This window comes from Octopus sinensis, unplaced genomic scaffold, assembly GCF_006345805.1.
Source record: "Octopus sinensis unplaced genomic scaffold, ASM634580v1 Contig09277, whole genome shotgun sequence".
Lineage (NCBI taxonomy): Eukaryota > Metazoa > Mollusca > Cephalopoda > Octopoda > Octopodidae > Octopus > Octopus sinensis.
This window is the reverse complement of record NW_021831752.1, coordinates 352,735-375,132: the sequence shown is the minus strand read 5'-3', so window position 1 is coordinate 375,132 and position 22,398 is coordinate 352,735. Positions and strand designations below refer to the sequence as shown.

Genomic DNA, 22,398 nt, shown 5'->3' with positions numbered 1-22,398 from the left:
TCACTGACCTCCCTTCCAAAACTGAACTACAAATGAGTCAAATGGGATCACTAGGCTGTTTTCTGGGACTAGATTGATAGGGGTTGTCCCATTTGTAGCCTTTTCCAAATGTCCGTTAATTTTTTGAGGTTCTTTAATCAGCGTTCTCTGTGATCTTTCTCGATCTGCCATTTTCCTGTAGAAATCATCACATGGGTGTTCCCAGGTGCTTTTTGAGGTCAAAAAATTAAAATAATAAATTTGTCCATTCTCCCGAAGACTGTTCAATTACTTATAAGGTTACATGGGCTTCCAATGTTCGGGAAGTGGTGCTTTCAGTCCTTCCTGGACAATGTACATGAGACCGGGCTCTGTTTGTGGGTCCACCCCAATAAGACGAGCATATTCGTACATTTCATCTCTCGACAGTTCTTCGTCATAACTACAGTCTTCTTCCATAACTAAGTCTCCAGGGGTTTCCGAAGCCATCATCAATCCTTCGACATGACAGTCACAATCTAAAAACAGTCCCAAAACCTACATTGCCCACGCTAATAGCAAAATTTATAAAAAATAGTAATTAAAATGACAGGTTGCATAGCAGCGACAAAAGAAAACAAAATATAGACATTAAGGCTATCTTAATGCTGGGAAATACGGCCTTCCATACATAATCAACATTTACGTATTTTTCACAGACATTTTAATAGAATTATAGTATCAACCAGCCGCCATATAAAGTACATGTGTCAGCCAGTGCTACGCAACTAATACAAAATCGATGGAAGACTAGACATGTACAGACACAGACACATGTCTGGAACAACTAAAGGACCCAGTCAGCAATGGAGTTGCGAATGACCACGTCGATTAAACTAAATAGTGATTTAGAATATGCGTGGAAAGACGTGTTTATGGATAATTAACTTACTCATGCGACTTTTACCAAACGTAAAACTTTTGAAAATAAAATATATATTTAGATATTTTATATCTAAAAAAATATCTACAAATATTTACAAAATAAATTTTATTGAAAAAAACTCCTCAACGGAAGAAAATGCTCAACTTTTATCAAAATTCAGGAAATGATTTGCTGGTTCATGAATATTTCTGCAAGTTCATACTTCAGGATAACAGGGCATTGTGTCAAAGAAAGAGGTCAAGCTTAAACAGTTTTTATATTTGATTTTTAAAAAGTTTCTACAATTAAAAAAAAAATTTGAAATTTCACCATTTCTTGACAATCTTTTTCGATGCTTTGATTTATCCTCATCTTTTTAGTCAGAAAAATTATTTTATACAATTCAATTATTGATAATTAAAGTTATCTTTAATGGTAAATGTCAATTCGAGTAATAAAAGGGTGAAAATAGTACAATTAAACAAATAGAATATCCTTTAAAAATCCTTTTTAAATAATTCTAGAAACCTACGTGAAAGTTATTTGAAACAACTGAGATAACAGAATTTTAAAGTAATAATATATATTCCCGAATGAAAAACCAACTTCTAAAAATAATGCTCGTTAAAATTCAAGTTGAACGTGATAAAATCCTCCATCGAATCGAAGGATCATCAAAAATTGACTTATAATTTCCCATTTTCCCATTAACCTAAATATCAAAAGTTCTCGGAATTTTGATAAAATCAATCAAACTCAAATAATAATAAAGCATTCGTGAATTTGATAAATGTATTACTTGCCCCTTCTGTTCATTGGGATAAACAGCCACATGGTTTTGAACAAATCACCCGCCAACAACGAAAATCCATCAAACCATAAATTGCCAAGCAAACGATTAGGTATTTTTGATGATTTTAAATTCAGTGTGGATGTGTGGGCTGCTGACTTTATTAGTATTCTCGTTATTATCTGCTTTCGGGATTTCATTTGTGTTTATAAGCAAATATTCATTATACAAATATATGCTCCTGTTTTTCATAACACTGTCTATTGGGGCGACTAGTAGTGCCACTCTCCTATTTTTGATACCTGAGGTTGTCCGATTGTCACTTAAAGTCGCAGATTTTCGCAATCGACGAACCTAAAAAAACAATTCTTTGGAAAGGCATAGTGATGCAGATCGGAAACTTGTTAATATATATATTCAGTTCTATTTCCGACTTTTATTCGAATTATAAATGTCAAGAACCGATTCAATTTGTAATTCTTATTAAAGTATAAAAGGAACAAGAACCAATTGACAACTCGTTGGTCGTTTCTATGATTGTTGGGGACAGCATTCATAAATTTATGGACGGATTCTCTTTGAGCATTGCTTATTCGACCAGCATTGTATTTGGTCTTAGTTTAAGCATTATAATATTCTTTGAAGAATTTACTCACGAAATTGGCACGTGTTTTTCGTTACAATTTAGGTGATATTTCTATTTTCCTGAGCATGGAGTTTTCTAAAAAGAAGATTTTAATTCTCAATTTTATTTCAGTAGCATTTTTTTATTTTGGGTTCTTTGTTGGGATTATTTTTGGGAATATTACAGGAATACTTAATTGGGGCCTGGCTTTTGTTGCTGGAGTATTTCTCAACGTTTCGATTAATGGAATGGTTCTCATATTATTTGACTGCCCAGACACAACAAGTCAAAAAAAACAGACTCAGTTTGCTTAAAGATAATAGTTCTACAAAAATTGGAATAATTCTTTTTTCTATAGAATTATTCGGATTAATATTGGGCACAGTGATAACCGCATTGATCTCCTATTTCCAATAATCAATTTATTTATAACATTGTTTTTGACATTTTTAATCCACGTATGATCCTATAATAAATTGTTTAAAAAACTTATTTTCTGTAAAATATTAAAAAGCATTCAAATTATATCTAATATATCAATAAAATTCATTTTTGCAATTTAAATAATAATTATAGAACGTTATAGCTCTAGTGATGATAAGTTCAATTTTGACATCAAAAGAGGAGCAATGGAACCCCTACGAATTTAACGGGGGGTATTTTCCTCATGTGAATAACATGTTAGTTCAGTCATTGGTATTGCTACCAAAAATTACGTTGTACTCGCATCTGACACTCGTCTTACGTCCGGATACCAAATTCTCTCTCGGGAAATGAACAGAAACCACCAAATGTATAGCCCTTAATGACTAAATAGTAATAAAAATATACTAATGACCACATGTGGATATCAGGGGGATGCCACCACCTTGGTCAAGGAGATGAAATTGATCGTGGAGGTTGTGTGGTGAGTAATTGGGTAGAGATATGACGAGGACTCCAGTCTGCCCTTAACATGTGATTCATTCTCCCATCGTTTGGCCATGAAGTTGTACAGCAAGAGGTTCTTTCCTTACTACGCCTTCCCTGTGGTGGCCGGATTTGACAACGAAGGTTGTTGGTGGTGGTTGGATGGCAGGAAGTGCGTGTGTCTACGACTACGACCCAGTCGGCTGCATTGAAAAGGTTATTTACTCGGCCAGTGGAATGGGGGCTGCTATTATGACTCCTCTTTTGGCTAATCTGGTATTCCGTCAGTGAGGATTTCAGGTGGGCAAACACAACATTTCTGGTACTGAAAAGGTGACCAGAAGTGAAGATGTGGATATGAGTGTTGATGAGATTAATGCCTGTTGTCAGAATATATTTAGAGCTGCTTCACATCGACTTATAGAAGTTGGGGATTCTGTCGTCGTTTCCATGCTGAGTAGAGATGGGGGCATTTCTCATTATTCATTTCCTTTGCTCAATGACTAGTTCACATTTCTTCGCAATTTTCCCGTTCTTTGTTAATTATTCTATCGGATTGAGTTTTGTCTAATTTAAACATTCTTGCACTAACTTGTGCAATTTATTCCTAAGCGGCAAAGCGAAAGTCTGTTGTAAGTCAGTTATTCCTTCTATTGGCGAGCAACTGCAGCCCATTCAGTTGGGTGTGGGTGTTCCTGGCGGTTGCGAGTCTTCTGTCCATGCCTGTCGTTGTTTTATTCACGGTTCTACTCGTTCCAATATTTCCCTTGCCTTATTGAAACTGGATGTAACTAATGCTTTCAATTCTCTGGACCGTGGTCATATGTTGGAGGTCTGCCAAGACCGTGTTCCACACTTGCTTCCCTTTATATCGCTTTCGTACTCGCTTCCATCACTTTTAATCGCCGGTGGTTCTTTCATTTCTTCGTCCTGTGGCGTCCAACAGGGGGATCCTTTGGGCCCATTACTGTTCGCTCTTGCCGTGGATGCCATTGCCCGCGTTAACGAATCACCCCTTAATCTTTGGTATCTCGACGATTGCACCCTTGGCGGTCCGCCTGATGTTTTGCTAAAGGACTTAGCCAGTCTAATTCCGGCTTTATCCGACATTGGTCTGGTTATTAATTCCAGCAAGTCCGAGATTGTCAATCTCTCTGTTGAGCCATCCCTGTTTAAGAACTCCTTCTCTCTTTTTTGCGGACTCCTTCCTGAGTTGAGACAGACACCTCTGTCTGATCTGGAAATTCTGGGGTCACCGATTCTCGCCGACTCAGCTACACGAATCCTCCTTGCCAAAAAAAATCTTATAGCATCTCTTTGTGAAAAACTTTCTGCCATTGATCCTCATCCTTCATTCTACATTTTCAAGAACTATCTTTTGATCCCAAAAATCGTTTATATACTGAGGAGCTCACCTTGTTTTTATGCCACACAAGTGCTGGAATCTTATGATTCATTGGTTCGGAGGTCTGCGGAGAAAATTATCAATGTGCATTTCGACGATATTGCCTGGTGTCAGGCTAAACTTCCTGTGAGTCACGGGGCCTCCGTTCCAGTATTGATTTGGCCCTTCCTGCCTTTCTTTCTTCGGCGTCTGGATTATATCTTCTTGTCCAAAAAATTCTGGAAAAAACTACTGAATCATCGTTGGACTCGGATATTGATTCGGCCCTTGCTCTTTGGAAACGCAATTTCTCTGAAGTCCCTTCCGATGTCTTTTCTCAGCGAGACTGGGACAAAATTCTTTGCCGTCGATCTTCAACTGACTTGGAACCACTCCTCGACCAACACAGACTGGCTTGTTTCCGTTCCGCCTGTCAGCCATACTCAGGCTCCTGGCTGAATGTACTGTCCTCGATAGGGATTCACTCCGCTTGGGTATCTGTAATCGCCTTGAACTCCCTGTCTGCAGACCTCACCCATGTCGTTGTGGAGATAAAGTTGACGCCTTTGGGTTACATCCTCTGTCTTGTCGAATGAGCCCCGGCCGATTCCCTCGGCACACCGAAATCAACAATCTAATTCACAAAGCTCTGGAAAGAGCTGGTTTCCCCTCTATTCTGGAACCGACGGGCCTTGTTCTTGAAGATGCAAAACGTCCAGACGGCTGTACGCTTTTCGCTTTTGAATCCGGGAAGCAGCTCGTGTGGGACGTCACCTGTTCTGACTCTTTCGCCAAGGGTGCCTTAAATGCTACGGCTTGTCGACCCGGTTCGTCGGCTGAGATGGCCGAATTCACAAAACTAACGAAATACGACGATTTACGCGATCGATTTTGCTTTTGGGCAATTGCCGTCGAAACTTCCTGTGTTTTTGGGGCCAAGACGCTTGCTCATCTCAAGAAACTTGGCCGCCTGTGCACCTACCGCTCCAGAGATCCGAGGGAATTTATATTCCTTATTCAGAGGATCTCGCAGGCTGTTTTACGCGGGAATTGTCTTTCAATCCTGCGAGCCAGTACATAATAGCTAGTTTTTTTTGACGATTTCTCATACTCTTAATATATTTTTTAATCTTCCAAAAAAAAAATTTAAACATTTATATCAATTTGTTTTTTTCAATAGGGAAGCCGACCCTCTATTTATGACTAATTTAAAGTTGAGGAATATTATTTATTGAGATTAAGTGATGATTTATTTATTATTAAATAAATTTAATATATCGAGTAGTTTGTGTGGCATGTCCACGATTATCTATTCATTAAAAAATAGAACCAAAAAAGAAAAAACAGAAAGCAGTGTGAGTGGAATAGTAGTGCCCGGAGACACAATCGTGACCAACCCAATGTACATGCAGTATAAACAACCAAACTAACCAAAAGTGGCCACGGCACAGTCCGAGACAACAAGGGCGAAATAAAGGCCACAATTGCTGGAGTAGTGAACTACGTGAATCAACTAGCCCGAGTCATCCCACTAAAGACCAGATACATGGGGGAAGTGGGGGACGTGGTTGTCGGTCGAATCGTCGGGGTGGGCCTCAGGAAGTGGAGAGTCAACATAAATTCCCGTCAAGACGCAATCCTGCCACTGTCGGCAGTGATTCTGCCCAGTGGGGACTCGGTGATTGCCTGCTTGCTTAGTGAGTAGAGAATTAAGTCTTTTGAGGACGAAAAACTGATGAAGACGTACCTCAACGAAGGTGACCTAATCAGTGCGGAAGTGCGGACAGTCCCCACCGACGGCTGTATCCAACTACACTCACGGAGTAACAGATATGGCAAGGTTGGCTTTCTCCACTAATGGAAGCTCCATCTGGGAGTGTTGGTCAAAATATCCCCTTCTTTGGTTAGACGCTGTAAATCACACTTTTGTACTCTCACATGTGCTGTGAGTGTCGTTTTTGGTAATAACGGCAATATTTGGCTGTTTCCTGCTCAGGAAAACTCTGCTGTTTGTGCTTTTGCTTATTTTTAGATTGTTTCTGAACAATTTAGTGACATTGCCCGAGTTCGGAATTGCATTATTGCACTTACTAGACATAAAATGCCTGTTTTTGACACTGCGGTTGACATGGCTTACGATATTTCTGCGGAATTTGCTGTTTTCTGTTTTATTTGAGTTGTTTTAGATTAGTGAGATTATCAGTGATTATATTTCGGAGATGATTGCCCACGCTGTTACTAAAAAACTTGACCAAATTACTGTTGCTGAGTGATTTTTATTATTCTTTGAGTTCTTTTGGCCTGCATTTGTTTTTTTGTAGGTTTTTCCGTCTATTAGAATTGGGAGGTGGGAGGTATCACATCAACCAATTATTCCTGAATCAAATTTTTTATTATTATTAGAACCAAGATCACCGTCCAAAACATAGAACTAGTTAATCAGGTGATCCCGGCTTCTCTGAGGAGGGTTCTCATCTTTGCCCGGTGCTGCACCCTAGTCCCGACACAATTTCTATGAGGGCGCGTTGGTGGAGTTTTGGGACCTGTAGGCCCATGCTTTCTTTGAATCCCAGGATTTCTTTGAATGAGGGGATGGATAGATGTTAATTCTGTCTTTGTAGTGCTTCCCGAAATCTTTCTTGAGTTTTTTCGATTTTTTCACGGTTCGTTTCACTGACTAACCCTCCCAACGCCCCACAAGCATAACTAATGAAGGGTTCGATGTATTGCCGGTAGATTGATTGGCGTGTGGGGATGCTGTGATCCAATATTTGCATTTTCGGAGGAACACTTTTAAAATGTTCAGTTTCTTCATGCAGCTAGTAGTAACATTTTCAAATTGTTGGGAGAAACACATATGACTATCTCATGTCACGCCGAGGATTTTCTGGGATTTTTTAAAAGGGATTTCCATGTTGTTTAGATATAAGTTCACCACCATTTCCCCAAATTTCCTTGCTGAAGTCAGAAGCGTAGTGACTGATTTTTCAGGACTCGTCGATCTATCGAAAGCCAACTTTCGAGATTGTGGAAATAGTACAGTTTTGAACTTGCCGTGTTAACCTCACGACTCAGATTGAGTGTTTGTCGTTTGGCAGCGGAAGGTCCAATAAGAATAAGTTAAAAAGAGCTGACGAAAGGGCTGAGCCTTGAGGGACTCAGTTTGGAAAATATCGTGACATCGATCTTGTATTGTTTTGTTGAATCCTACCTCTTCGGCCGCTGAGGAAGTTAGCTAGCCACTTTTTCAGCTTTGGGTGAAATTCACTGTATATTTTCCTGGTCAGTATTTTCCTGGAAACGGAGTAAAAATCCTTATGGATATCCACTGGGCACATAACTGTTTTTAAGTTATACGATTTGGCAGATAGTCCACATGAGATGAAGTTCGTCAAAGTGGTTGATTTATCACATTTAAATCCATGTTGAAAATCCAAATCCGGGAGATATTGTTTGATGTGGTTGAGAATAAATTTTTCCAGAACTTTGGATAGGACACAGAGGAGAGATATGGGTTGTCTTTTGGTCTCCCTGGTTTCAGAATAGGACGAATGTGTGCCATTTTCCACAATGTTGTTTATAGAAAAGTTGTAAATTTGACAAAGAGCTGATATTGCCACCTGTCCTAGGTTTTTTACCAGAATAGTAGGAATTCCATCAGGTCCACAAGAGCCAGTGCTTCTTAAATTTCTGATAGCCTGAGACACCTCGTCATGGGTGAGGATTATCAAGTCCCGACATCTTCAAGGTTTCAACAACTTCAAACGTAGTCCATCATATTTCCTGTGCGGGATGTTACTGATCCCAGCGTACAACTTTATCAATTTGTTGATGAAGAGAGCCGCATTATCCTCACCCGATTTAAATCTCTCCGGGTTTGTGAATCTTTTTAAAATGCCCATACTTTTGTTAGTGGGACCTCCGCATTTAATCTTCTGGCGAACTTTTCAGCCCTCCAGTACCGTTTGTCCTTTGCAGACTGTTTTATGACTTTATTCAGTAGTCTGATCCGATTCCGGTTATCTCTTGGGTCTGTCCACGTGCTCACCACATCAACCAATAATTCCTGAATCAAATTTTTTAATTAATTGATTTTAAATTTTAAATATTATATTTGATTATAGTGATTTGTTGTTATGAGTGGTGTTTGTAATATAATTTGCAGACATTTATGCAATCAAAGTAACATAAATATAATAATTGAATAGACAAATTGATAATCACAGATATAGTAGGAATAAACAAAAATATAGGACTCATAAAAATGAATAGACCACGAGCTTTTAACTCCCTCTGTGACCAAATAATGTTGGAAATCGAGGCCTGCCTGCAGTCCTTTGAGAGAAATGAGCAAATCAAGTCCGTAATCCTAACTGGGTCTCACAGGGCATTCGCGGGTGTGTATTATTCACTCACAATTAGCCGGAGCCGACATTCCTGAAATGTTGGATCGGACATATCCAGCCAGTTATTCAAATAATACATTCGGCAATTGGACTTGTCTTGATAAATTTCGTTTGCCAATAATAGCAGCAGTCCATGGATTTGTGGTCTTAAGAAATATGTCAGTTTAATAGTTGGGTGGTGGCTGTGAGGTGGCCATGTCCTGCGATATTATTTATGCTTCTGAGAACGCACAGTTCGGCCAACCAGAAATCAAATTGGGGACATGTCCTGGCGGTGGAGGAACCCAAAATCTTCCAAGAGCAGTAGGGAAATATCAGGCAATGGAAATGGTCCTCACTGGGGAACCCATCTCAGCTAAAAAGGCAAAGGAGTGTGGTAAATGTGGGAGATTACTCGACAGGACTTGTTTGCGAGGTTTATAAGAGTGCTGACGTTCTGCCAGCAGCCATTCGATGTGGGGATGCGATTGGGGAATGTCCACGGAATTTGGTTATTAAATGCAAGGAGGCGATCAGGGCCTGTATTTTGTGTTGGTGATTGGTAGCCTCCGAGATGGGTTTGAGTGAAGGACTTTTATGGGAGAGGAGACTTTGTTTGTCTACGTTTTCGGATGTTTAAAAAAACTTTTTAGGATTGGACTTTGTTTTTTTATTAGTTTTTTGTTTGTGAATATTTTATTGGGTATGGCCAGAATTAGGATTTAATGTCCGTTGATTGAGTTAATTTTTTTCAAAATATTTTTTTAATATTATTTATTTTTTCTATTATAGTTATTTAAAAAAACACGCATTTATTGAATAAATAATCATATCAATTTTGTCTATAAATAAAACGTTATCTTGTTGATGGATTTCAACATAGTTTTAACAAACTTTACAGATCTAAAAAAGACAATCGAAACATTGATATTTTTAGACTATCACACAATTGCTGTGAACAGATGTGTTGACTTGAGCAAAACTAACCAGAAACTCGGAAAGGGAGAAAAGGACATAATTCCAGTATCCTATTATATATATTATATTAGTGCCCCGAGGAGACAATGAATCACCCAGTCATTCAGTCATTTGAAGGAAAAATCAAAATACTTTCACGAATTACCATCAAAGTCCAAAATCCAAACCAATTAGCCACCATTTCTAAATTATCCAACTACAACAAGTACGATATTGTCTCCATCCTTCCCCTCAATGACCAAGTCCTCGAGAAGGTTGGTATTAATATTCACATCAGGTCGGGGCACATGACAATTTTGATTTGATTTGCTTCGATTTCCAGCAGAGACTTTCATTTCAAGCAGCAAGCAAGCAGGTTGTCTTATCGTGTATAAAATAGCTTAAAATGTCTGTTCAAAGGGGAGTTTGTGTTGAAATATGCTATTCTGGGGCAATTCGAGATCCCTCACAACGTGTCAATATTCTGGCCAGTTCTCTGAGTCTTGTTTTGGCTGTGTCTGGAAAGGGAATTGTCTTTGGTTCGTGTGCAGAGAAATGCTTTGATGTCAGATCTCCTTTGGATGTGCGGAATATGGCTCAAATCTTCCGGATTTCAAAGTCTAAAAGTAAAATATGCATTTCCGAAAATCCCAAACAAGTTCTTAAACACGCATTTTCAAGGAAAACTGTTCTTGGTGTTGTGATTGGTGTTCATTCTGATCAACTTGATGTGTGGAAGAGAACTAAATCTTATCAATATTCGTTGATTGAACAGGATAGTCCATCAGACGAGCATATCAGTCAGAGCAAAAGACTAAAAATTGAATAACTTATACTTTGTTAGTTTTCATAGTTCTAAGTAAATTTTTATTGTATTTTGAACCGTTTAATCGTTTTTCTTGTATTTCTAAGATTTAAATTTTGTATATGGTGAACCTCGAAGGAGGAGTGAGTTTAGAAATACAAGGAAAAACAGACGTCGCATTACTTTAAAACTAGATTCATTCCATCTAATTTAGTATGTTTTAAAAGAGTAATACGTCTAAATGAAAATTAAAATCCGAGAACTTAAACGTGAATATACAATGGGGAAAATAAGTTGTGGACGCCTATCTTTTTTTAATGACATGTTTTAGAATGATTACCATTTTTGATAGCTTTTATAATGAAATCGTGTATTATTTTTAATCTCTTTTTATCAATGGAATTATTTGTCATTCAAATTTTAGAATTAATGTATTAATTATTTTCACGAATTTCAAATAATTATCATTGAAACTCCACTTTAATTGAATGTCAAATTATATATGGGAAAAAGTGATGGGACTATCAAAGAAATATGAATTTTTTCCGCAATAAGATATAAATGATTATCTTTATTTCGCTTCTTTTTCTTTCGAAATGATTGATTAGTCGTAATTTCAATAAAATTGATTAATCGATTCTGATTTGCTCTCTTACTGATGTCTGATTGTCTGCCGTTGGGGGACAAAACCGTCCGTATCAGCTTTTGTTTGCGACTGGGATTGGACATGTGCCATCCGCACCGTTGTCGGTGTGGTTCGATGATCTCACAAAGCGGGTTACACACACTGTTATGTAAGAGGAGTGCTGGCCGTTTACCGCGCCATGCATTTCTCAATGATGTCATGAAGAGGGTTTTGGATTCCGCCAGATTCCCGTCCCTTTGGAACCGGTTGGATTCCTTCGAAACGACGGAAACGTCCTGACGGGATGACTACGTTCCTTTCAGGGGAGGTAGGTCAATCGTTTTGGACGGTAAATCTTTTTCCGTGACGCTGTTGCTCTAGATAGCATGTTCTCCAGGATACGCTTGCGCACTTGCGGAGTAGAGAAAGAGATCGAAATACGTACTCCTTACTGACACTTACCAATTTGTCTCTTTTGCTTTTGAGACCACTGTCGTGGTCGATAAGGAGGCCGAGAGGTTGTTGCGTATGCTCGATGATAAAATTACCTTGAAGACGAATGACCGGAGGGAGGCTTTGTTTCATAGATTCTGATTAGTATAAATACACTTTCATTTTCGCTCGTTATTAAAATACTCATGGCGACAAGAAAAGAGCATTATTTGGACCTAAAACAACAAGTTGTAACTGCATACCAAAGAGGTAAAAGTTATGAAAAGATTTCTAAATTGCAGATATTACCAAAGAGTACTGTTGGAATATTACCTAATGGAAACAAGACGAAACTACCATTAATCGATCTGGATCAGGTGGTGCAAAGAAAATAACTCAACGTTCTTGCTCATTAATGAAAAGAATAGTCCGTACAAAACTAAGAATTACAGTGCACGACAAAAGTAACCGGACAAGCCGAATCAAAGTTATTTCATGGCCCGCCCAGTCACCTGATCTCATCCCATTGAGCACGTCTGGGCATATATGAAAAGAAAAAATAGGTGAAAAAACCCCAACATGTCACAATGACCTAAAAGAGGAAATTATCCAAATTTGGAGATCAATCCCGATAGAGTTCATACAAAAACTAATTTTATCAATGAAGGATAGAAGCTACGCAGTGTATAATGCCAAAAGAGGCAATTCTAGATACTAATTTTTGATTATTTTTAACTGTCCGGTTTCTTTTGTCGCACCTCGTAATTATTTATGCTTTAAATTTAATGTACAATTGAATAAAGATTAAATTAAAAATGTAAAAAATTGTTTTTCGTGTAAATTAATGTACAAAGGGTGATTTATGTGAAAAAAAGTTTTAAAATGACTTAAAATAATGGAAAATTTTGGCTTGTCCGGTTACTTTTGTCGTGCACTGTACTTGAAAAGAATTGGCATTAGTATCCATTCATACAATTACTTATACACTACGCACTGAAGGTATCAATAAACGAAGGACCCGTCGTGTTCCATTATCAAAGAAAATAAACATTTCTGCACGACTTAAATATGCCAAATATCTTTTAAATAAAGAAAATGAATTCATAAACAATATTTTATGGTCGGATGAATTAAAAATAAAACTTTTCGGACTGAACTTATATCAACGTGGCGTTATGTGGTTCACTAACTCTCTTGAATCTCGCAATTCAGGCGTATTCGAAACCCTCAGGGAGCATCTAAATCCAATCAGACGTATAACCAAAAATGCACCATACCTACCATAAAGCACTGGGGAGGAAGTATCATGCTGTGGGGCTGTTTTTCATCAACAGGCGTCGGTGAATTACAGTACGTTTTTTAATTCAACGAAAATTATTTTAATCAAATCGGAAGAAAATCAATTTTTAACGAAAACGAGTTTTCGACCTTTGACTCATTTGTTCACGTAAGAATAACGCAAAAACAATCGAAAAACATAATGTTTTTAAAGAAAGCTCGAAGTTTTTAACTATAAAAAAATTTTAAGCATTACAAAATTTCAATGGAGTAAAGTATAAAACATGCCAATAGAAACAATAAACAAAATCATAATCAATGAATCCTATTCCGAAAATAAGAATCTAACAAAATTTCCGTAAAGTTTTTTTAATTTATATGCCTCTTATGAATGTATTCAGCATAAAAGGTCATTCGGAATACTATTACAAATGGAATGCTACAACAAATGGCATAAAAATTGTAAAAATGGCAATTCTTTTAAGAATTAATTTGGAATAAAATACCGTATTATATCAGGTAATGAGAAATTGGTCAATCCTGTATTTTTATATTAAAGCCATGCTGACTTTTTATTTAAATGTCATCCTATGATCTAAAAGATAAAAAAAACTCAGGAATTTCAAGTTGATGCAATACAATTGATAATTGAAGCTGGGATGAAATTAAAAAGAACAACAGTAACGAAATGCTTTGAAAAAGCATTTAGCAAGTGGCAAAGCAGGACACTCCGGATGACTTTACACCTTTTTGCTGTCAAATATCCGGACTGAGACGTCAAAAGTCATTGTTGTGGTTTCTAATATCCGGACTGAGACGTCAAACGTCATTATTGTGGTTTCCAATATTCGAACTGAGATGTCAAACATCATTATTGTTGTTTCTAATATCCGAACTGAGATGTCAAACGTCAGCCGTCTAACAAGCCCTGGTATTTTTCGGATTTTGTATCATTATTGTTGTTTCTAATATCCGAACTGAGATGTCAAGGTCATTACTGTGGTTTCTAATATCAGAACTGAGATGTCAAACGTCATTATTGTGGTTTCTAATATCCGAACTGGGAAGAGTGCCGGGAGAATTCCCCGTCACACTCATCTGAATGACGTTGTGAGGAGGGCTCTAGAGTCGGCTGGTTTCCCTTCCACCCTAGAGCCAGTCGGCCTTTCCCGGAGCGACGGCAAGCGTCCCGACGGGATGACGACCTTTCCTTTTAGGGAAGGCAAGTCCCTGGTTTGGGATGCCACGTGTGTCGACTCTTTTTCGGCGACAATGCTTCCCAGGACTGTCGCAAACCCGGGTTCCGCCAGTGCGCTGGCTGAAGAGACAAAGATGACGAAATACCGGTGTATTTCGGACGCTTTTGAGTTTGCCCCCCTCGCCTTCGAAACTCTGGAATCGTCGGAAAGGCTGCGACTCAACTCCTCACCGCCATTGGTAGAAAAATCTCCACAAAAACAAACGACCGGAGGGAGACGAGCTGGCTGTTCCAGCGAATCTCGGTTGCTGTGCTCCGCGGAAACTGCCACTCAATACGCAGCGCGGCATCGTTGAGCTGACCCTCAGGCCCTCGACAATTCCCTTAGCCACCCAATTGCTTACTTTTTTCTTTCTTTACGATATCCGAACTGAGATGTCAAAGGTCATTACTGTGGTTTTTAATATCCGAACTGAGATGTCAAAGGTCATTACTGTGGTTTCTAATATCCGAACTGAGATGTCAAAGGTCATTACTGTGTTTTTAATATCCGAACTGAGATGTCAAAGGTCATTACTGTGGTTTCTAATATCCGAACTGAGATGTCAAAAGTCATTACTGTGGTTTTTAATATCCGAACTGAGATGTCAAAAGTCATTACTGTGGTTTCTAATATCCGAACTGAGATTCAAGGTCATTACTGTGGTTTTTAATATCCGAACTGAGATGTCAAAGGTCATTACTGTGTTTCTAATATCCGAACTGAGATGTCAAAGGTCATTACTGTGGTTTTTTATATCCGAACTGAGATGTCAAAAGTCATTGTTGTGAATTTCAAATATGTTAATGTCAAAATTACGTATCTAAAAAAATATAAATGGATTTTGTCCGTTCGGAATGAATACTTTTGATAAAACTATGAATACTTCTTCTCGTGTTAGTAAAACATATAATAAAACAAATTTGGAAGCCAAAATGAGAATTATATCTGCTTATCAAAATGAGGATGCAGATTGGCATATTGTGGCGGATTCGAATGGAGTTAAGCGAAATACAGCTTATAAATGGATACGAAATGCTTCACAACCTAATAAAACGTGGAGGATTCAGATGGTCAAAAATCACAGACACTGAAATATCGAGAATGATAAACTATGTTGAGGAAAATCCTGTCATCACTCTAAGTGAAATTTGTGCGAGACTATTTAATGAAACTGGAATTTCTATCCATTATTCGACAGCAGCTAAATATTTACATGGAAAATTATTACAGTTAAGAAAGTATTTTTATTTTATATTGGTAAAGCAACGTAAAAGCAAGATATCAAAAAGGTGTACTATTAAGAAGGACTCTCCGGTTTCTGATGATAATAAAAATTGTACCTATAAAATTTGCAACAATAATGATGAAGAATTTTTGCGAACAATTGATTCCTTTGAAGATAAGAATCAAGAGAATAAAAATGATGAGGATATAGAGAAAGTTGGTTTTTGTGATGCAATGTGTGCAATTGAGACCATGGAAAAGTTTATTCTACAAAATTCACCTTCAAATATACCAATTATGGATAAATTACGAACTGTAATGCAAAATATAAAAAAGGAAAAAAACTTTTAATAACTGATTTTATGTGTAAAAATAAATAAATTCGAATTTTCGTTAGAAATAAAATCTACTGTATTTGTAATAGATGGAATAATGAATTCGCTTAAATATTGCGAAATCTTGGTCGCTAAATTAAATTTGACACAACAATGGACATTTCACATGACAGCGACCCAAAACATAAGAAAAAATAACTGTTGAATAGTTTTTTTTTGACAAACCAACCAATAACTACAAGTTAATTAATTAAAAGCTTCAAGGGCGGGAAGCCGACGCGATCGAGAAAGAGTTAGAGCGTACTATCGCAAGGGATATCCGCTCGAAAAACCATCTCGATTCGCGGGCGTCGCCTGTGATGGCAGACATGCGGGACCCGATCTCCTGAACGAAGCTGATTGCCTTACTGCCCAAGGAACCGGAGTCTCAACCGCGAATGGAAGGAATTGGAACTTCTCCGTAAGTGAGGAGTACTTCGCATCTTTTTGCATTCCGCGGTTGTGACAATAGATCCAGGAGCGGAGCCCGACATCAGCAGGTTCTGAGGCGAGAAAGAGTCCACACACGTGGCATCCCAGGTGAGAGGCTTCCCCTGTTGAAAGGAAACACAGTTATCCGTCAGGCCTTTTTCCGTCCCCCCGATCGATCCCAGTGGGTTCAAGCAGGGAGGGGATTCCGGCGAATAGTTACTAAGGAACAAAATAAATGTTTTGGAATGGCCAAGTCAATCACCAGATCTCAATCCAATCAAAAACATTATAAAAATTTTAAATATTAAATTTGGTTTAAGGAAATCGAAAAACATTCACGAATTGAAAAAAAATTTGCTATGAAAATGAAAAAATATTACTCTATTTGAATGTCAGAAGCTTATTTATCCGTACAAAAAAGATTGAAAGCAGCAATACTAGCAAGAGCAATGCAATATTCATTTGATTTTGTTCAATGACTTTTTTCCTTCTATAAAATGACTTTTACGAAAAATCGCTAATTATTGCAGTATAAATAACTCAAGTCTTTTGAACAATTAATTTAAAGCGTCTTATATATTCTAATTTCTTTTTTAACTACAGTATTTAATCTTATTTTCGAGTTGAATTAATGAATTTAGTCAAAATATGCAAGCCTTCCATGACTTTTTAGCCCCACTCTATGGAAGATAGTATAAATTAAGTAGGAACAGATAGCACTAATCCTTTCAAAATAAACTTAACATCAAAAGTACAGCCAAAATATCCTCATTAGTGAGAGATGAAACACAAAAGATGGTGGAGGAAAACGAAAGAACCTAATCTAGAGAAGCTGACTAGACATATTAAGTTTGTAAACGATGGATTCATTCAAGACTGCCTTCCTGTTCTCACTTATCAGAAACTTTCAAATAATAAATCACGTACTCAACCGAGCGACCAAACAACCTCCTCGATCATCGTTTTATATGACTAACATAGAAAATATCCAATCTAAGACCAACAACAAGACCCACTTGGCAAGCCATGTGTGCTTAAAAAAATAATTATATATTAGTGCAAATGATGAAGAATCGTGTCAATACTCTAAGAATAACCTCAAATCCCCAACCGGCAAATCTCTTAATTCACAACTCCCCCAACACTGTGACAATGCACTGTTCATAACCTCGTCAAATAACATCAAAACCCTAAAAATACACACAAAAACAAACTCAGTGGAAAAACAATCGACAACTGACTACAGTAATGAACGTCCAACTGAATTTGTCTCACAATCTTTCCAGAAAGCCTGCAAAGTCGAATACTTTCCACAAAGTTCTAGAAATACTAAAAAGAACCAACTTTGAGAAATATTTTGGTAATTCCATTCAAAATAAGAGTTGCATCACCTTCCAATGGACAGTAAAACTCGGCCCGTTCAGCAAAAAGGAGTTGAATATTTTTTAACAGACTTTTCGAGTCATTCCTGACCACATCAGGACGCCACCTTCGACTGGCGGACACGAGACTTGACTCGCTGTTTGTCCGATCTGAAGGGGGGAAACAGACTCCCAATAATTCAGATATACTTCGAAAACACCCACATATCTCCATCATCTCCGAACTGACTTTGTCCTCACTTGGGCAGTCTAAAGTCCCCATTAGTAGCTTAAATGACCAAATCAGACAAACCTTCGAAAACCGACAGCCCAGGAATTGAGCATACAAGCCGAGTGTAATAGAACTAGTCTTCCTCAAGTGAGATATGGTGGATTGGACAAGGCCTGGCCTGGTGGAGGGAATCTAAGTAGTAATGGGGACAGTACAATCTCGTTTATTGTTTCATCAGCCAAAACAGTGCAGAGTTTAGCATGCACGATCAAGGCCGACGTATTTGTGAGATCAGTCTGCAAGTCACCACTCATTTCCTTCTTAAATTCTCTTTGAGATATTGATCTGATAAACGACAGCACAAATCCAACGTCCAACTCCTCTTCTTCAATAGTCAATGTCACAGGGACAAGATCAGACTTAAAATACACCTCTAAATGTCAAAAAACAAATACGTTCAAAGAAGAACGAGCCTTAATTAATAGAAAAGAGATTTTGGTGGACACATCACGCACAAACCGGATTATAGTCTTGGGAGACACTTCCAATGTGGAAGGATACACGACTTGGGTAAGCAGAATGATTACTTTCTATATTTTCAGTCAATTCTTTAACATGAAGAGATATTCGAGCACGCAGAATATGTACAAATATCGAATCAGTGTCACTAACATAATCATCACATTTGTACAGTTGGAAATGCCCAGACATGACAAGATTGAGAGAGAACAGACGTCGCAAAACAGGCACTAACAAATCCATCGCCTGTTTGTCATCAATGTCCTCACTATCCACGTTATTTAACCTCCCCACCGTCGAATGGATTGCCCAATAAGTGAAACCAAGTCACCGACAACATGATTATTCATTTCACACATTTCCTTCCTCATTTGACCGAAATTCTCACTTCTAAATACTCCGAAATACACTAAACTCAAAAAATTGTTCAAAAACGTTCTCAAATGTGGAAGAAGCCACTGAAAGGTTGTGAATAAACGTGACACAGTCAGTACTAAAAAATGTCTCAATACACTTCCAGTAGAAATAACCACATTACCTCAGGAAATCGAAAAACGTCTGCCAACTCCGTCAACTGTTGATCAAATGTTAGTTTAGTACTATAAATGAGAGAGAACACTACCCAGATATGAATTCCCTTCCCAATTCTAATGCTGAATATCCCAGTTTGATAAGTAAGAGGACTGTACTATGCAAATCACGTGCACTGCAGTCATCCTTGTATCCCCCAGTGACAAATTCACGGAGAGCAATGGCAATTTCTGTTATAACCAAATCAGTCTGTTTGCTGGCCACTGCGAGAGTATCATTGGCTGAATGTGCCTGGTAGAATCGCCTTGTCTGAATATAAAATCTACAAATTGAAGAAAGGACGTACTCCACAGCAGTATGGTAGTCCCCCTGACTAGCCCAGTGTCTCAGTTTAGTGGGCAAATTGAGAAGCAATTGAAGTCTTCTTAGGGAAGTTTGATTGTTGTAACAAGCCAGGAGTTTTTCCCGTCCAGAAGAGATTGATTCGTGGATGTGGCCAGTCTGGTGGGTGATGGAGTCGAGACAGACACTCATTTGGGATATCTCGGGAATCATTTCGTTGAAGCCTGCCTTCATCTGGTGGGTTTTAGTGGAGGAATACGTTTTTGACTGCGTTTGTGGCAGAAACGAACTTGTTGTAGTTGTCGTAGACCAAATTCTGCATTTTTATCTCCAATTCTCTGAGATGCTTGTTTGTCTTGTATTGAATTTGGCTAATTTCTGAAAGAGAACTTGTCTAAATGGTGATTTGGAAGTTTTACTGCCAAAATGGTGGATAAATATTCCTCGGAATTAAACAAATGTGAGTTTATGTCAAGTCCATGTGCACCACTAGACTCCCAACCCATAATTTATTAATTATATTTATTAATGTTAGCAATTAATGATTAATTAATTATTCGAAGGTTCCTTGGGACTAGTGCTTTTACGTTTATTGGAAGTCTGATGGCCGGTGATACAATTGCATTTCTTTTTCAAATTTTCAAAGGCTTTGGGCCACTGCTTTATTTTGTTGTTCGAAACGTCGAGGATTTTTAAATTCGGAGTCTTGCAGATGTTTTCTGAGAGGGTGACAATATAATTCTCGTCGACCAGCAAAATTTCAAGTCCCTTCATCAAATTAATTGCTGGAGGCAGGCCTTCCAAATAGTTGAAAGAAGCCCTCAACTCGACCATTCGGTAAAGGTAAGGAAGATTTGCTGGCAACTCTCCAATTCTGTTTTCAGAAATGTCCAATTTTTTGACTGAGCCGAGAATTTGGATATCCTCACTTGGGAAGGATTCGATGTTATTTTTTGATAGATTTAAATATGTCAACAATTTGAGAGAACCAAACGTCTGTGGTAAACTCTGGATTTCATTTTCCGATAGGTCGAGATATTCCAAATATTCAAAAGTGGTCAGACTCTCGTCAAATTTGGTTAAAGAATTTTGTGACAAATCGAGTTTCTCCAAATTCCTCAGTTTGTGCATATTTGATGGCAAAAAACAGAGTTTGTTCTTCGAAGCGCAGAGAATCCGCATCATTTGTAATTTATCAAAGTTCTGGGAATTATTTTAACTGTCAACCTCCGGGAATTGTGTCACGTTGTTGTCGTCAAAGTACAGTTCTTCCAACAGTCGGAGGTTGGGAATGGCCTTTGGGAGTTCGTCCATGTTTAGGCTGACCAGTTCCAGGACGGTTAGGGACACAAACAACTCACGTTTGTTCAATAAAGTGAAAAATGAGTTCCGGGGATCATCGGAGACAGACCTGGAAATTTGACTGTCCAAGTTCACTTTAATGGGTTGTGTGATATTTTTAGACTTTTGACATTTTGTGGAATGTGGCACGTTTCCACTTTGTTATTGCACAAATGAAAATCCCTCAAATTGGAAAATGACTGAATCGACTTTGGAATGACTTGTAATTCAAGGTTGTTGAGATAAAAGTATTCGAGGGACTTGATCTAAACTAGAAACAGTCCTCCAACGTTAAAAATATTTTCGGAGAGTCTGGTGATTGGATTATTGCTAATGTCCAGATAATTTATCAGTTGAAGATGTCCCAGGTTTTCGGGTAGTGCCTCAATCTGGTTGTGGGCGATATTCAGTTTGTTAAGCCGACTGAGTTGTTGTAGCTCATCTGGGAGTTCTCTGCAGTACAACTTACTTTTCTCACCTTATTTGGTTGTGCGAGGCCAGCAGTGTTTCCAAGTAAACCAGGTTTTTGATTGTTTCGGGTATTTCCGGGATGCAGTTCTCTGAAATGTCCAGAAAGTGGATTAAGAGAGAATCAGTGACTGGGGAAATGTCCTCCAGTTGGTTTTTTGAGAGATTCACGTGTTTTATTGACTGGTTCATGGCAAATTTCCGAGGTATTTTGACCAGTTGGTTTGCTGACAAATCAAGGACTCGTAATTTTTTGTATTCGTCGATATCTTTGGGGAATTTTGAAATTTTGTTGTTAGACAAGTATAATTCAACAAGGTTATATTTCAGCTGACAAATTGAATTCGGAATCTCTTCAATGTCGTTATTTGACATGTCTAAATAGTTCAAATAACGCAGATTTCCGAAGGATTCGGGGACATGGGTGATGTTGTTGTTTGAGAGGTCCAGTCGACGTAGAAAGGAGACTCGGTCAATCGTCTGAGGAAGTTTAGAAATGGTGTTGTATGAAGCATCCAGTTTTTTCAACGTCGCCTTTTGCTTTGCTCCGATTGGAGGAAGTCCGTTGAGACGATTCCGTGAAATGTCAAGTGACCCCGTTAGTTCATATGCTTGTTTACGGAATGTCTTGATAATGTTATTCGAGACGTCAAAGCGAAGGATGGATTTGGCTTTGTTGATGGCTGCAGGAAGAGCTCTGATTTTATTTTCCCTTAAATCAAAATCGAGCAATCCAGTGGCTTTGGGGAGTGTTGGCGGGATTTTTTTAATCAAATTGGAGGACAAGTCGACTTGTCGCAACTCCTTGAGACGAAATAGGGTCCCAGGGATCGCCCCCAACTGATTGTATTTGGCGTCTATTTTTTGCATTGTATACAACGAGTTTATGTCTTTTGGTATTTTTTTGAATTTGTTGTTTGAAATGTCCAGTTCTGTGGCGTAGTCGCAAACCTGGGGGTTAAAAAAGATTCCCAGCCTCTTCGTTTTTTAGTATTTCTGGGGGGATTGCTTTTATTTTTTGAGAGGCGTATTTAATGAAAACACGTCTTTTACCCTCAGTGGCATGTTTAATGTGAACTGCCAATGCGGGGGGCAGTGCTCTACGCTACAATCACAGAATGATTACTTTATTTTGCTTCCTGGACCCGTTGGAGGGGCTGGTTTGGATTTACCCTTATTTCCAGAAGTACTCGGACGAGATGTCCCGGATTTGGATTTGTTTTCAGTCACAGTTGCCATCACACAATTCAAATTTATTTA

General features: G+C 38.2%; 3 protein-coding genes across 3 annotated transcripts; 1 reads left to right on the top strand and 2 right to left on the bottom strand.

Annotated features, from left to right (window-relative positions):
* Positions 1-10,339: 10,339 nt before the first annotated feature.
* LOC115228074 (ribonuclease P protein subunit p30-like) lies at positions 10,340-10,762 on the top strand. Its single transcript, XM_029798746.1, has one exon. It carries the CDS (start codon positions 10,340-10,342, stop codon positions 10,760-10,762), a length of 423 nt encoding a protein of 140 aa, XP_029654606.1.
* Positions 10,763-19,878: 9,116 nt separating this feature from the next.
* Positions 19,879-20,913, bottom strand: LOC115228073 (plant intracellular Ras-group-related LRR protein 4-like). The gene has a single exon (XM_029798745.2). It carries the CDS (start codon positions 20,512-20,514, stop codon positions 19,879-19,881), a length of 636 nt encoding a protein of 211 aa, XP_029654605.2. The 5' UTR covers positions 20,515-20,913.
* On the bottom strand, positions 20,545-22,203 carry LOC115228072 (leucine-rich repeat and death domain-containing protein 1-like). Its single transcript, XM_029798744.1, has 3 exons — positions 22,192-22,203; positions 21,149-22,089; positions 20,545-20,740 (listed from the first exon to the last, which is right to left on the bottom strand). The coding sequence occupies exons 1-3, from the start codon at positions 22,201-22,203 to the stop codon at positions 20,545-20,547; spliced, it is 1,149 nt and encodes a 382-aa protein (XP_029654604.1).
* Between the last annotated feature and the right edge of the window lie 195 nt (positions 22,204-22,398).